Genomic DNA, 17,148 nt, shown 5'->3' with positions numbered 1-17,148 from the left:
AATATAAGGGGTTAATCCCATATCTGGAATGGTAATGCTTGAAAGTTCTGTTCCTCCGATTTGGGGTACAGGGGAGAACTTTGGTTATACCAGCTGTAATCCACTAGGCAGAAAGGTCATCTTGGTCTTAAATTGAAGCTTATAAACTTGGGAAGATTTTCATGTACATTTGAGGCAGTGATATGTATAATAAAATGCTTGAAAATGATCACTTTTGATGACAATTTGTCAGGCGGACAGACATTTTTTGGTCTTTTGGGGTATGTTGATGGTGATATTTGACAGCAAAAAGGCAGAAATCCCCAGAATCTTTTTCTGCTAGTTTCCCCTATGTGTCAGGATACACCATGCAAAATTTTAGGGTTATATGACCATTTATGTAGCTGCAGTACCTTAATATTCACAATTACATAATTCCGTCAAAAGCTTTTCCCAAAAAGGGAGTTTTTGGGCCCCTGAGACCAAACGGGGCCGAGTTGGGGGTGGTCATTATCAACTTGTGATGGCCCAAGGTATAAGATAATAGGAAATAATAGTGAAAAAAAGGTAGCAAAAAACATCCTGAGGAGTGGACCTGGCTCCCGGCCTATACTTTAATATATATTTGGGTGAAACGTAGCAAAATGTGCTACTGGTCATTTACTTGTACATCACATTTGGATTTTACTTTCTTAATTTTACACGCATATTGTTTGGAAATCAAACATTTATTCTGAACTTCGGCTTCTTAAATTTAGCTTTGGTTGAAGATAATTTAATATTTAATTTTTGTAAAACACATTTTTACATTGGTTGCAGACCCTTAGGCAACTATTGACTTCATTTGACAGCCGGTGATCATCTGAAGTAATTCTGAGCACTTTTTTGGCAGAGGTGTAGTAAAGTCAGGCAGAGATGTGTTTTATTGTGGGCTGTATTCTTCTAGAATGACACATAGGCTAAAGTTTTATGCAAATTTAAGAATACAGTAATACAGGTACTTACTATTTCGCTCAGAAACCTGTTCAGAATGTATTACTATATGTTAAAACCACAGTAATAAGGAACTGTAAAAATTAAATAATGACACTAAAATAACAAACGAAATATTGTTTGTTGTTGAATATTTGCGGATCTGTCAATTTATAGGTGAATTCAGGTAGATTGCCACACTTTTTGCCATTAAGATGACTGGGGAAAAGTGTCCCATCCAACCTGAATTCACCCCCATGTCAATTTACGTTTAAGCCATTATATGAAAAAGTCATTTTACTGTGCTAAAAAGTTGCCTACGTGCAGGTTATAACGCACGCACGAGCGGTTATAAGTGAAACAGAACAGTTTGGCAGATCAAATGTTTGAAGCTTCTGTACAAATGGAGCAAACGGCTGCACACTGTACTGCGTGTGTGTATGTGTGTGTGTGTGTGTGGCTTTCCACGCCAAACTGCGGCGTGTGAGGATAGGCAAGTGCGCTGCGCAGAAATTGCAGTCGTCCGGTTCCCACGGTACAGCTGCTATGCGTGTCACTCAAGTTCCTGTCCCGCGCATGCGCAGAGTGGGCTGAAAATTCAGGTTTGACTGTAGGGCGCATGCGTGACACCGGGAATTTTGTACACCGCGCGCGACGCGCACCTCTGTGGACGCGCACAGGAAGTCGCACAGACTGTGTTATTGACTTTAAACAGCTGGAATGGCTGCTTCACAAGTCTAATGGTTCAGAGAAAGGTGTTTCGTGTTACTTTTTAGCAACCCCAATAAAGAAGCGGTTGTTGCCATTTGGTGTAGCCTAGACAGGTAGAAAAGTGCAATACAATAATTGGAAAAATCTGATTTTACCTGAAAGGCAGTTAAAAAATAAGAAGAAATGGACCCAGATAATTTTCAGAGAAAAGTTGTCTAGAAAACACAAAGTGGGTCTCTCTTTATGTTTTATACCGTAATAACAGGTGAATATTTCGAGATATCCCAAATTACGTACGGATTGCTTTTGGCAAGATTTATTATGTAAGACAATATTGTCGGTTTCTGAATAAAAGCCCAACTCAAGCCTCACTGTCGAGTTATGTCCATCTTTCAAGTGGTTGTTTATATCAGTTTAAAGATTTTTCCTCTCTCGAATGTGTGCATATTAACACATAATAACCTGATAACGCAGTCGTTTTATTACTGTGGGATGTTTGGGCAACGAGATCACGCCCATTTCTCCGATTCAACGCGTGGCCACTCCCCCAAGCCAACCCCTCAGCCAATCAGCATCGCACAACCCCTCCCATTCCACAATACTTGATTCAATAGAGACGTATTGTTATGCAAAGCAGTTCGTCTAAAATATCCCCCTGGCAACGCAGCTCTGGGCAGAGAATTACCGGGACCGCGCGACGGACAAACAGAAGCGGGCAAGCGGGCAGTTATTTGAGTCACTTCTACCCGTCCACACGTTAATAGGCAAGTACATCTTAACTTGTTCAGTCTTAGATGTAACGTGGGATAGTCATTTAACAGTTACTGTGTTTATTTCAGCCACCCTTGCCAAATAAACCACAGCGGGACGCGAGAGACGCATTTCCTGAGGTAAATTTACCTCAGACGTCTTTAAACCTAACGGCCCCTCGATGCGCTTAACCGGAGATACCGCCGTTCACACGCCTCCTTTCTCACACTAAATAACTCCATATTCTGCCATAACCTGGTGCTGCTACTGAGAGACACACACACACTCACACACGGAGACTTGCACCTTGTGGATCATTGAACTTTCTCGCTAGGTCTTTGGATATACACCATAGTCAGTGACTGCATTTTACACACCAAGTGTGTCGTTTACTTGTCCTTTTTTTGGGATATACGCTAGTCTCACGCGCCTAAACTGGTTTTAGTCCAGTAAAGCCGCGACTATATCCAAGTAAGTTACCCGAGACGGTAACGGCGAAAAGAGGCGGTTAAAGCATCATGAGCCAGGCGGAGATATCGACGTGCTCGGCGCCGCAGAGAGTCTTCCAGGAGGCGGTGAAGAAGGGCAACACGAAGGAGCTCCACTCGCTTCTGCAGAACATGACCAACTGCGAGTTTAACGTCAACTCCTTCGGCCCCGAGGGACAGACGGCTCTGCATCAGTCGGTCATCGACGGGAATTTGGAGCTCGTGAAACTGCTGGTGAAATTCGGTGCCGATATTCGGCTGGCGAACCGAGAGGGATGGAGCGCGTTGCACATCGCCGCGTTTGGAGGACACCAAGACATCGTGTTATACCTCATCACCAAGGCCAAGTACTCCTCCGGCGCGCGGTGATCCGGTAGAAACACGCGGAAAGACCGGCTCGTTTGAAACTAGCATTGATCTGCCAAGCTTTGACACGACAGACGGCGGCGAAGTTCCCTTGTACCTTAAACCAAAATGAGGGCTGTAGCCTTTTTCTTTCCCGTGAGTAACGTATATGGTCAGATCTGGCGACGAGAAACTGTTTGGGGATGTGCGTTGGTACTATAGCTTTTTATTGAATGTGTAAGTCATCAGATCTGGACTGTGTGGCTTTACCCAGGGCTTGACCTCTTGACCTGTCCACCTGGAGAAATCGAGATGGCACTTGATGCTGTGGCTGAATGCTGGAATAGTTGAACTCCAGAATGAAGGCCATCCTCTGTTTTTGGCTAAACACTGTCTTTAATTCAAACCGTAAGTCGTTTCATCAATCAGATCGTGTGGCATGGGTGACCAGTGCTGAAATATGTCCTCGGAAATAACAATTGACTTATTCTTAAGTACTGTACACATAGCTTTACTGTGTTTCTCTGTACAAGTAGTGTATTGTGCTCTGCCTTCACCTAGCAGACGGCTTCCACACAGCTTTCAGGCCAGTGCGACCCACGTCTATGGTTAACGTGTTACTAAAAACCGCTGCTTTCGCTTTTTTTTTTTTTTTTTTTTTTTGTATCAAAACGTCAGGAAAGTCGCCTTTGGGACACACTTTATAATCTTCTTTTCAGTATTTTTGAATTAACACCCTGGTCATCACTGTGAATACAGGCTGGGTTTGTCTTTTTATTTATGAAGGTACATTGAGATGATGCATTTAAATTATGTTGTGCTTATTTTTAAGACTATAGCCTAAGTGTAAAAGTATGTAGGGTGACCTAAAGCTGCTTCGGACTCGTTACAGGCTAAACTGTCCCGTGTGGAGATTCCTCTCCACGGCCCCCCTACGTGTACAACTTTTTTTCTTTTTTTTTTCTTTTTTTCCCCGGGAAATGCGTCCCCTTCTACTTTTATTCTGGTTCTCTGCATCAGCTACCTCGACTTGAAAGTATTCGACAATATCATATGCTATCTTTCTCAAGCCTTCTCCGTAACCCTTCTCAGTTACCCACTAGTGCTCAACAGAATCAGTATGCCCTGTTTGGGTAATTATACTTGATGTTTTCTTATTGCCATTCTCGTTTTTTTTTTTAATAATCTTCACTCGGGACAATTTATCTCCGTGAACCAAAATTAAGATCCATTGGTTAGGCCTATTCGAAACATTTTTTTTCCTTTCGTCAAGCATGGTTGAGACATTGTAGGTTTTATTTCAGCCAAGTGCTTAATTTTGCATTGTCATTTTTTGTTACCATTTTAGTTACAAAAAGTGAAATGCGTTGCATGACTATTAAATGCAGGGAGTTTTGTTGCACATATATGTGGAGCCTTTTACGCCCCCTAGTGCCTGGTCGGGTAACTGCAGGAGCTGAGGCTTACCCAATAGTTACTACTGAGCAGGACTATATGAACATTGAGAAGACTATGACTTCTGTTGCAGGAAACATTGACAGATTCGTTCAAAAAAGACTGCCTGCCGCTTTTAAGACTCATGGCACCTGATGTTTGTTTCAATGCTGCTTTTATGTAAGTTTTTTTTTCTTGATACAATGGCCAACGGTGAGTGAATGAGGACAAATATCAGTTAGATTCAGTTTTTTTTTTTGTCATTGTTTTTACGAGAAGCCCCATGCAGTTGTGTGAGCATGTGTGATTGTACTCATGCCACAGTTCAGTGGTGTTGCTGATGTTTCCAGCCCCTGTCGCTCAACCTGGTGAACCACACCAGGAGCTCCTCGTACACCTGGAGACACAACAGATGCGATTCTCATGATCATCGATTCGATTGGTATAGGCAGAACAAATATGCATCGCTTGTCTTAAACTTGATATTTTTACTCTTGTTGAAAATATTGCACTGATGATGACTGTTGTTAATTCGTTGACTTCAGGTCAACATTATATTTTTTCTAAATAGAAAAAAGGAACACAACAAAATACTATTGTATAAAAAAAAAAAAGCTCCAGGTTATATTGTCTCTTTTTGTGTGTTACATCGTATAACATTACGTTTGCAAAGATGTTTGCATCTCTGCGATCGGATGTATGTGTATACATATATGGTATATATGGATATATCGACGCTGATATCTCAGAGCACTTTCTTATTTGAAGTGCTCTCCTCCTGATGTTAATAAAGGGGAATAATACTTGTGATGGTAAGATCATTGTAACAAAAATAAATTGCACGATGTATAGTTATTTTATCCCACTATTTGTCATAACATTTATGGCATGGGGGTTAAATGACTGGATAGGTGTATATGAATGAGTAAAAGTGCTGTTGTATTTTTTCTTTTATCTGGACCAAGTTATTTTTCATCTTGTGTCTCCAGCGAACAAAAGTTTTATGAGTGATGCGAATGTTCTTCTGTGTTGACTTTATCTTTTCCTTTTTTGTGTGTGTTTGTTTTGTTTGTAAGGTTTTTTTTTTTTTTGAACATTTGTAACACTGTGATTCATGTGTGGTGAGAATATGAGTGCTGTATATTTTGTATGTATGTGTGTGTGTTTGTGTGTGTGTGTTCAAGCCAGTAAAGAAATAATTAAACCTTCCTCAATGTGTGGCTGTGAGAGTTTCTTTCTATCTTTAAGGAAGAATTGGGCTGGTTTGGGCCTCCTCTCTGGGCCAACCTGACCCCAGTTTCCATTCTCTCCTTTTTGTCATTCATTTGGCCTAGTCCTTTCATATGCTGGATAAAAGAGTGCAGGGGGTTGTGGGTAATTTTGTTTTAAAGACAGATCCCCTCCCCGTGTGTTTGCGTGGGTTTTATGTTACTCTGTGCATGGAGCAGCTCTCTGCCCTTCTGTTCTTCTGGAGTCTCGTAGCATTTCTTCATACTTTTACAAACTTAAGAAAACACATGTCAAGCCATTTCAACTGTTCATTTTCATGCAGTTCGGCCTGAGTTTCTTTTGGACTTCCAACACTGTAAAAAGCGATCAGTTTGACTTAACGTGGAAAACCTTAAAATAAGAAATAAACTTCATGCGTAATTGAAAAATTTAAGAACATTTTTTCAATTGCACATGAGGTTTATTTACTTAACTTAAAAAAGTAAGGAAATTGCCTTAAAATTGAGTAAATAAACCATGTGGAATTGAAATAATTAAGTTATGTGGAATTGTCAAGTTCACATAACTTAATTTTTTCAATTACGCATGAAATTTATTTCTTATTTTAAGGCAACACTTTCCTCACTTTTTTAAAGTTAAGTCAACTAATCACTTTTTACAGTGAAAGGGAACTTTGAAACACTTAACAGCGTTAGAAATTAAGTTTTCTGCATTTCATGCATTCATGTAATGAGAGAGTTGGTGTGCTGATTTCTGTTCTGATATATTAGTGAAAAGTGTGGAATGTCCAGCTCATGCATTTCTGAAATTCACAAATAAGCCCAAAACTTGATCTGACATCGCCCAGAGCTTGCTTCATTGCAACGGTAATCCGAACTGCAGCAGAACACAAGGAAACCGCTCCGAGTGCTTGGGGTTTTCTGCAGGTAAACCTAGTTTACTGCATGCTTTTGAAGACAACCCTCACTAGAAGACTGTGACCTCAATGGCATCCTTCTCTGTTTCCACCCCCCTCCATGCCCCCCCCCCCCCTCCCCCTCCATTCCCCGGGCAGGATGTTATTGTTGAGCTGGATTTCCATTGTCCGGCGGCTGAGTTGGCCACCTTCCCAGAGTGCAATAGAGAGGCCCCCTAATAGATTCTTCATGTGCCTCAGTCCCGACACACATCATCGTAGGAATTTGGAAATGATTTTAACAGAGTCCCGTCGCTCTGCGCGCTAGCCTTCCCCCACCGCTAGCTAGAGAGGGAGGGACGTGTAAACCCAACAATGTGAACAAGAATTTTGTGAATGTACTTGAGAGCGAGAAGGAAACATGCTCCTCTTCTAGAGCGGAGAATGTGAAGTGGAGGCTTTGAGTTGGAGTTTTTTTTTTTTTTTTTGTAATTAGGTGCGCAGGAATGTTTTGTTGTCCCGTACCTTCAGAGTCGTGGAAATCCAGCGCAAGTGCTTCAGAGATCAAAACGACCTCTCCGCACGGACAGATTCACATCAGTAGTTTCACATACTTTCCTGTGTAATTCCACAAAGGCCCCACAACATCGCTTGCCCTGGTGCAAGTACACACATGCAGAGAAAAACATGTTTGTGGCTGCAAAAATTGTTGCGAATTCTCAGAAGGCAGGGAACATTATAGCCAGAAGGGAATGAAGATGAATGATTGCTTCGATGGCTTAGTCATGACCACAACTATTACCAGGAAAAGTTCCTTTCAAACACATATAATCCAATAAATGCACTCATCTGCTGGTGGGAATGAGCTATAGTGTTAAAGATGCAATGGTTTTATTGTTCGTGTTTGGTATTCAGACCAACATTGTAACATTTTATAATCAGACCAACATTGTATTTAGTTTTGGAGCGTCAAATTTACTTAACTTATTTAAAATAATTAGCTCTACATTAATAATTTACATTTAAATCAATATTATATAAATTATAATATATTGTGTTATTAATTATCCAGACCCATGTCTCTTTTTTGGTTCATTAAACGTGCAATGAAATGTAGTTACACGCTTTATTCTCTGTAAAACAATTTTTACTGATTGCTCAACTCACAATGTCCTTGTCCTATATATGATTGCTTTTGGCATTTAAAAAAAAAAAAAGATGTAGTACGCACTAGGCTGACTAACAGGTTATATAAGCGGAAATGTACATTTATAAAATCAGTGTTCTTGAACACGTCAAAGCAAAGAAAACTGCTTGCTTTTGTTTGATATGAGAAACCCACTAATGCATGCTGTTAAATATGTAAAACAAAGTTCTCTCGTATTGAAAACCGAGAGGAAAAATATGGAGAGAATGAGACAGGTGGCAAGGCCTGTCCTTCTTTACCCTCCTCTCCTGTTTGAACTCTCTTTCATTCTTTCGCTCCGCTCTGTGCTTTTTCAAGCACACAGTGACAAGCACATTCATTCTCTCGCTCTATTCTACGCTCTCCTCTTTTTTTGTCCAGCCTGCTGGATTCTGCTTCATCGCTATTCAGCTCCCAGACGGACCACCATTGATTAGATCCCCCTACATTTACCCCCTCCAAAACATACTCACACACACACACACGCACACTCCAGCCGTCTCCACCTCACACACCCTGCACTCAGCAGCTGCTATGCTAATGAACCTTGGGAATAGAGAGATGGGGAAATGACAGGGAATCATAGACACGACTCTGTATCATCATAACAAACTGAGGTTTGGTAGAGTTGAGAAATATCAAAATAAAGATAAATGTGAGAAGAGTAACAATATTCCTGTCCGACTTTCAATCAAAGATTTACTTAACACTGTGTGTTGGCCTTCAGTTGTTACGTGGCGGCTCACACCTTTACCATCTCTCCTGTAATTGCTAAAAACAGGATTTCCCAATCCAAGGCCTGAATATCATCCAAGACACACATTGATTCTGGCTAGAATCTGCAGTTAAATATCCACTAATGTTCCTTAACTATAACTGTGCACAGGGCTCTGAAGTGCATTAAAAATGCCTTTCATCCATTAAAACATTCTGAATGTTGCAGACGGACTGAAATCCGTGATTATGAGGTTAGATGCATCTTTATAAGAGATACTTCCTATAAAACGAATGAAACTCTGACAAATCAAGCCTAAAATAAGTGACTTGCAACAGTGAGAAACATCATCTCGCCTAATAACAATGAAGCAGCCAAAATGTAATGTGATATACATGCACTAACAAGCCCAAATATGTGACTACGGTATTCATTTATAATTCCATATATTATGAGTGACTTTATGGAGAAAATAACAAGCCCCAAGCTGCTTATAACAGGTGAACATAAACACTGATCTTGGGTTTAAATCTTAATATGAATGCTTTCAGATGTAGCATACAGTGTGTGCAAACACACAGTGCCAATATGAAAACTTGTGTGTGTGAATTCTTGAATGACTTCTACTGTCGTCTCATTTAACACATCAAAATATGAATTGTCACTTTGTACTACTATATACTTTTGCATTGTACTTGTACTACTACTATATACTTTTGCTTTGTACTTGTACTACTACTATATACTATTGCACTGTACTTGTACTACTATATACTTTTGCATTGTACTTGTAATACTACTACATACTTTTGAATTGTACTTGTACTACTATATACTTTTGCATTGTGCTTGTACTACTACTATATACTTTTGCATTGTACTTGTACTACTACTATATACTTTTGCATTGTGCTTGTACTACTATATACTTTTGCATTGTACTTGTACTACTATATACTTTTGAATTGTACTTGTAATACTACTATATACTTTTGCATTGAACTTGTACTACTACTATATACTTTTGCATTGAACTTGTACTACTACTATATACTTTTGCATTGTACTTGTACTACTACTATATACTTTTGCATTGTGCTTGTACTACTATATACTTTTGAATTGAACTTGTACTACTATATACTTTTGCATTGTACTTGTACTACTATATACTTTTGAATTGTACTTGTACTAATATATACTTTTGAATTGTACTTGTACTACTACTATATACTTTTGAATTGAACTTGTACTACTATATACTTTTGCATTGTACTTGTACTACTACTATATACTTTTGAATTGTACTTGTAATACTACTATATACTTTTGCATTGAACTTGTACTACTACTATATACTTTTGCATTGAACTTGTACTACTACTATATACTTTTGCATTGTACTTGTACTACTACTATATACTTTTGCATTGTGCTTGTACTACTATATACTTTTGAATTGAACTTGTACTACTATATACTTTTGCATTGTACTTGTACTACTATATACTTTTGAATTGTACTTGTACTAATATATACTTTGCATTGTACTTGTACTACTACCATATACTTTTGCATTGTGCTTGTACTACTACTATATACTTTTGCATTGAACTTGTACTACTACCATATACTTTTGCATTGTACTTGTACTACTACATACTTTTGCATTGTACTTGTACTACTATATATTTTTGCATTGTACTTGTAATACTACTATATACTTTTGCATTGAACTTGTACTACTACTATATACTTTTGCATTGAACTTGTACTACTACTATATACTTTTGCATTGTACTTGTACTACTACTATATACTTTTGCATTGAACTTGTACTACTATATACTTTTGCATTGAACTTGTACTACTACTATATACTTTTGCATTGAACTTGTACTACTATATACTTTTGCATTGTACTTGTACTACTATATACTTTTGCATTGTACTTGTACTACTACTATATACTTTTGCATTGAACTTGTACTACTATATACTTTTGCATTGAACTTGTACTACTACTATATACTTTTGCCTTGTACTACTACTACTATATACTTTTGCATTGTACTTGTACTACTACTATATACTTTTGCATTGTACTTGTACTACTACTATATACTTTTGCCTTGTACTACTACTACTATATACTTTTGCCTTGTACTACTACTACTATATACTTTTGTATTGTACTTGTTCTACTACTATATACTTTTGCATTGTACTTGTTCTACTACTATATACTTTTGCATTGTACTTGTACTACTATATACTTTTGCATTGAACTTGTACTACTACTATATACTTTTGCATTGTACTTGTACTACTACTATATACTTTTGCATTATACTTGTACTACTATATACTTTTGAATTGTACTTGTACTACTATATACTTTTGCATTGTACTTGTACTACTATATACTTTTGCATTGAACTTGTACTACTACTATATACTTTTGCATTGTACTTGTACTACTATATACTTTTGCATTGTACTTGTACTACTATATACTTTTGCCTTGTACTACTACTACTATATACTTTTGCCTTGTACTTGTACTACTACATACTTTTGCATTGTACTACTACATACTTTTGCATTGTACTTGTACTACTATATACTTTCGCATTGTACTTGTACTACTATATACTTTTGCCTTGTACTTGTACTACTACATACTTTTGCATTGTACTACTACATACTTTTGCATTGTACTTGTACTACTATATACTTTTGCATTGTACTTGTACTACTATATACTTTTGCACTGTACTTGTATTACTATATACTTTTGCATTGTACTTGTACTACTATATACTTTTGCATTGTACTTGTACTACTACTATATACTTTTGCATTGTACTTGTACTACTATACATACTTTTGCATTGTACTTGTACTACTATACATACTTTTTGCATTTAGAAACCATAAATAAAACCAATATGGCACTTAAAGTGTACACATGTAACAACACCCTTAAAGCTACATATATATATATAAATATTGTATGTGCATTATTGATATTTTGCATTCATTTATTGTTCACAGTGTCAGCATTTAGCTTGTATTGTTTACAGTAATTTCTTTGTCCTGTCTGTATCATTTGCAAGGCTGCTCTGGTCAAACAACATTTTGCTTTATACTACAGATATATAAGTGTATCTTGCTTTTACTGTACTTTTATATCACTGGAATAACAATAAACAATTTTAAACAAACATGTAGTGTGATATTTATACAGAGAGAGAGAGAGAGAGAGAGAGAGAGAAGTGTGTGCACAGTAAGCATGATAGACAGAGGACAATCGAGCAGAAATCAGCATGGAGAAGTAAACAAACATTAAAAAAGAGCACTAACAAAGCAGGAGGGGAACCCGGGCGCTTGAGTGCATGAATATGGTTATGTGTTTATGGAGCAGGCAGCTGGGGAGAGGCCCCATCCTCGCTCCTGCTCAGCTATTTAGACGTGTCCCCGAGCGGCGTGACCCAATGGCCTGTGGGGCGGGGCCACTCATGTGACATCTGCCTTTCTGCGCGAGGGAGCGCCCATATGGAGCATACACTCACGCACACATGCATACGTACACACGGCCCTCGCCCTGTCACATCGCTGTACCCTCCTGCTGCCTGCACCTTTTGTTCTGCTATTGTGCGTCTCATTCACTGCTGTTTGCCTCATTCCTGAACAGACCATAAAGAGGGAGGGTGTGGGTGTGTGAGTGTGTGTTTAGGAGGGCATGTCTGGTCAGCGACGCATTCGTGCAACAGGCTTCAAGGGCAGGGCGCTCCCCTGCACACACACACACACACACACACACACATAGAGCTGAGGTTAAGGAGTAGGGTGCGAGCACTGGGGTCAGACTTTCTCCTCTCTACACATGTTCAGGTCTCTGTAACCAGAGGGCACTGACCTCACCCAGCTGGACGCTCTGATGCGACTATCGTCCGTGTCTGGATTCATCGATGTGAGGGAAACATCAGATTTCAGAAAGTCATATTAACTTATCTGTCACGTGAAAAGTACGGATGTACTAAAATTGGTGCAATAACCACACTGTTCTTTTCACACTGCTTGCGCTTAAGACATTAATGATTCCTCAAATTGTTAGGCTTGTTCAGAAGAGCTGTGCTTTTACTTTATTAGGCAATCTGAATGACAGTTTTCACACTGATAAAATGAGGGAAATCCCACCAGCCATAATGTTATTAATGGATGGTGATCGGTATACCCCAAGTATATGTCCTAGGACCTTATTTTGTTGTACCTTTAGCTCATCAGAAACAACAGGTTTAAGATTTTTTTACAGCCTCAATTTCAGCTTTATTTTCTTGACAAGCTACAACATGAATGATACCTCAAATTGTGCAGCTTGTTAAAGAACTGTGCTTTTACTTTTCTAAGCAATACAAATTACAATTTTCACCTGACGAATGGTAAAATTTGAAAAGATCTATCTTCTAAAAAAAGCACATGCTATGAATGACCTGAAGTGCAAAAATACACACTATATCATCTTCTGGGTTTCATAAAACATCCCAAAATGTATCCTCAAAGTCGAGATTAGAGTAGCGACTGATATTTTCTTCCGTATTGTGAAGTATGTACAAGTGAAACGGATTATCGTGAAACAAATAGGGCTGGACTTGGTTCTATCCATCGGTTGCTGATTGGATGAAGGCAGATGTGAACGCTAGCTTGCATTCAATTATACGAAAGGGGCGGGGTTTAAGCAGACTAAATGATTGGAGAAGCTGACATATATCACTAGAGAGAAGACTGTCATTTCACTGGAAGATCAAGTTGACGTTTTAATTAAAATGTACATGCATGGTCAAGAAAAAGAACACAATGGTGGATGAACAGTTTGCAGTAATAATCAATAACATTAATTTAGAAAATAGATTGGTGAGTTTCCATTTCACGCCATTTCCATTTCATTTGTGATTCCATCAGCAAAATTTGTCCCTGCTTTAAAATCATCTTTTGTTGCTGACTGTGCGAGTTCTTCAGGTTTGAGTGCTTGCAACAAACCTCTTGACCACCACGTCAACACTCTCATGTCTTCCATTGATTCTGTGATCATTCCATGTGACCACGTACATGTCGACACAGCACTAGAGAGCACTTTAGATCTCGCTCACCAGTTCCACTTCTGATCCACACTGAAGCTGAGTATACGCTATGTGTGTCACCCCAGTGCTCCTCCTATTGATTGCGGGTGAGTGCGTGTATGTACGTATGTCTGGCCATGCCGTCACTCCTTTTGGGCTACACAAGTGTGAGTGTGTGCGCTGGCAAGTGATTGTGGGGAATAAAGCCCTGGTTGTTTGCAGTGGAACTATGGGTTGTAAGTGAGTGGGGAGATGCGTTTCTGTTTGACTGGGCAGGCTGAATGGGACTATTCAGTAGACCCCCAAACTGCAACCCTCTTTTCTCTCCATTGTCATCTCCCCTTCTCTCTGCTGCCCCATACAGCCCAATACAGAGAGAGAGAGAGAGAGAGAGAGAGAGAGAGAGATGTCTGGGTGGGAGAGAGGAGTGGGGGTTGGGATCAACGAGGGAAGACCGAATGGGGACAGAGAGGGGTAAAAACTATAGAAACCCCTAGGCTTTCTTACTTAATAAGAGTCCGTCTTTCACTTTTGGTTGTCTTTCATAATAAAAGTATGTATTAATAAGGGATGGTGAAAGGTATACCCCAAGTATATGTCCTAGGACCGTTTTTAAGATTTTTTTTTCCTATACTCTACAGAGTGACAGCCTCAATTTAAATAGCTTTATTTTCTACTGCACAGAAGCAGTTTCTTTGTCTCAACAAGCTATAATGATAATAAAAAAAGAAAGAAAATGGCATGAACACCTCTAGTATTGTCATTACATTGCTAAGTTATTGTTTAATAAAAGAAGCAGTCACACATGAAAGGAAGGTCAAATCTTCACAGGAAGAGGGCATAGCTTTGATCATATGCAAGGGAAGTGTTTGACAAAGTTAATTCTAACCTGCTGAGGGCTTTATTATGTACACAACCAAGCTGACAAATGTGCTTGAGTGGAGACTCAATGACCAATCAGTGGCTTCGCTCTTCCTGTGGTCACGGTCGAGCTCAGAGCCTGTGAGGAGACGGAGAAAGGAATCCAAGCACCCTTTTTTTCCCCACTCGTGTTTCTGCTTGAACTTGTGTTTAATTGCGATGGAAAAGAGACGTGCAATTCATCTCCGGTCAATCATGTTCTGTGTGGTTTATGTTTTTCTGCAATGAGTGCTTGTGGTGATGCATGTATTGACATAGTGAAACTGGTTAAAAGAATTAGTTCAAACCAATAAGAAAGTCTTTCATTGTTTAATCACCCTTATGTTGTTCCAAACCCGCATGACTTTCTTTCTTCTGTGAAAAACAAGAAATTCCAAAGACTTTTTCCATGCTATTTCAATGGATGGGAACTGGAAAGGGGGACAAAGGGATAGTTCACCCAAAACATTTACTCAACCTCATGTCATTACAACCCTCCAAGACTTTGTTTCTTCTATCGAACAGAAAAGAAGATTTTTTTATTTTTTTTGTCTATACAATGGAAGTCAATGGTGTCCAAAATAACACTGGACTTTATTAACTTTCATTGTATGGGAAAAAAGAGACATTCTTTAAAAAGATTGTATTTTGTCACAGGTTTGGAATGACTTTGAAATATGATGAGAGAATTTTTCATTTCACATCATACCTGTGTGTGCTATGCAATTCTGCATAACTGCGCACTCAACGGGGCCCTCTGTGGGAAAGTCTGGGTGTGATTGAATACGTGTGTGAAAATGTATATGTGTGTGACCATGTGTTATCTCGAAGGAGAAGTGAACCCTTCTGTCTAAGCTGACTGGCTTTGATCCTGTTCAGCGGTCTGAAACCGTTTTTTTCTGAGTTGCCAACAGACATGACACATGTACACACACAGACGCTCACACACTCTTTAATATTTACACACCAGCAGTCTTCCCACAGCAAAGAAGCACCACAAACTGGTCCCAGTCTCACGCATACACACACACACACACACACACACACACACATAGACGCACACAAGATGCCTTATGTATCGTTCATTTACCCAGACCACTGCAACCCTGTGGGAAACATGCACATCAAAGGTTTGCAGGAACTCTACAGCTGGTAGACTCATCTGACTTCATGACTCAACATGTATATAGTAAGAAGGCTCAATTATGTGTAACACCTTTCAGCTGTGCCAGAGTGTTTCGCCAATGAGACACACGATATAAAGTACATTTATACAATTTCTGAGGAAAATGTGAGTGGTGCTTACCTTTGTAAAACTCTCCACCCCTGATGCAAATGTGTTCTGGATGATTTCCAGGGTCTTACTATACACGTCTTGTGTAGTTTTATTGTATTAATGCAGTAGAGTTGCTAATGTGTTCTGGATGATTTCCAGGGTGTAGCTATGCAGTTTCTAAGATGTTCTGGATGATTTCCAGGGTGTAGCTATGCAGTTTCTAAGATGTTCTGGATGGTTTCCAGGGTGTTACTATACACATCTTGTGCAGTTTAATGGTATTAATGCTGTGTAGTTGATAAAGTGTTCTAGGTGGTTTCCAGGTTGTTGCTATGCAGTTGCTAATGTGTTCTGGATGGTTTCCAGGGTGTTACTATACACATCTTCTGCAGTTTAATGGTATTAATGCTGTGTAGTTGCTAAAGTGTTCCAGGTGGTTTCCAGGGTGTTGCTATGCAGTTATTTGTTCTACGTGGTTTCCAGGTTGTTGCTATGCAGTTGCTAATGTGTTCTGGGTGGTTTCCAAGGTGTTGCTATGCAGTTATGTGTTCTGGGTGGTTTCCAGGTTGTTGCTCTATGCAGTTGCTAATGTGTTCTGGATGGTTTCCAGGGTGTTACTATACACATGTTGTGCAGTTTGATTATATTGAATGCTGTGGAGTTGCTCTGTTGTGTTCTATCTAGGTGGTTTCCAGGGTGTTGCTATGCAGTTGTGTTCAGGGTGGTAAAAGTAATAGTACATCTCTTCACAACAAGCTGCACGATTTGAGGTGTGATTCATGTCCACTGTACAAAAAGTGCAGGATAAGATACACATTATTTTTTTAAATCCCCAACCCCAGCGAGTATGATCGCTAGTAGCATGTCTTAAAGTAAATCACTAATAAACATTTATACACAGTAGCTGGATGCGGGTTTGAAATAAACTGGGAGTGAAGACAGGAGCGGTCGCTCACTTTTGTTTTTGCATTTTCACAGTACTTTTTGTGAAAACACTTGTAATGTGTAACAAATCAGTGTGTGATTTCTAAAGAAGTTCAGATTTTGCAATGTATATGCGGTTGGGTAAAACTGAAAATGTGTTTTGTGAAAATGAGTGTGCTGTGGGTTTGTGTTTGCTGCATCAGCATGTGTTGGTAAGTGC

At 39.2% G+C, this 17,148-nt stretch overlaps 1 protein-coding gene across 1 annotated transcript; it reads left to right on the top strand.

The window, feature by feature from the left end:
* Positions 1-2,292: 2,292 nt before the first annotated feature.
* On the top strand, positions 2,293-5,888 carry nrarpa (NOTCH regulated ankyrin repeat protein a). The gene is made up of 2 exons (XM_079600568.1): positions 2,293-2,426; positions 2,502-5,888. The coding sequence occupies exon 2, from the start codon at positions 2,931-2,933 to the stop codon at positions 3,267-3,269; it is 339 nt and encodes a 112-aa protein (XP_079456694.1). The 5' UTR covers positions 2,293-2,426; positions 2,502-2,930; the 3' UTR covers positions 3,270-5,888.
* Positions 5,889-17,148: the final 11,260 nt, after the last annotated feature.

The sequence above is a fragment of the Phoxinus phoxinus genome (genome assembly GCF_949152265.1).
Source record: "Phoxinus phoxinus genome assembly, chromosome: 23".
Taxonomy (NCBI): domain Eukaryota; kingdom Metazoa; phylum Chordata; class Actinopteri; order Cypriniformes; family Leuciscidae; genus Phoxinus; species Phoxinus phoxinus.
This window is presented reverse-complemented; position numbering and strand designations above follow the sequence as displayed.

Bases quoted from the DNA above. Each gene is read 5' to 3' on its own strand.
- nrarpa (XM_079600568.1), top strand. From the start codon at position 2,931: ATGAGCCAGGCGGAGATATCGACGTGCTCGGCGCCGCAGAGAGTCTTC.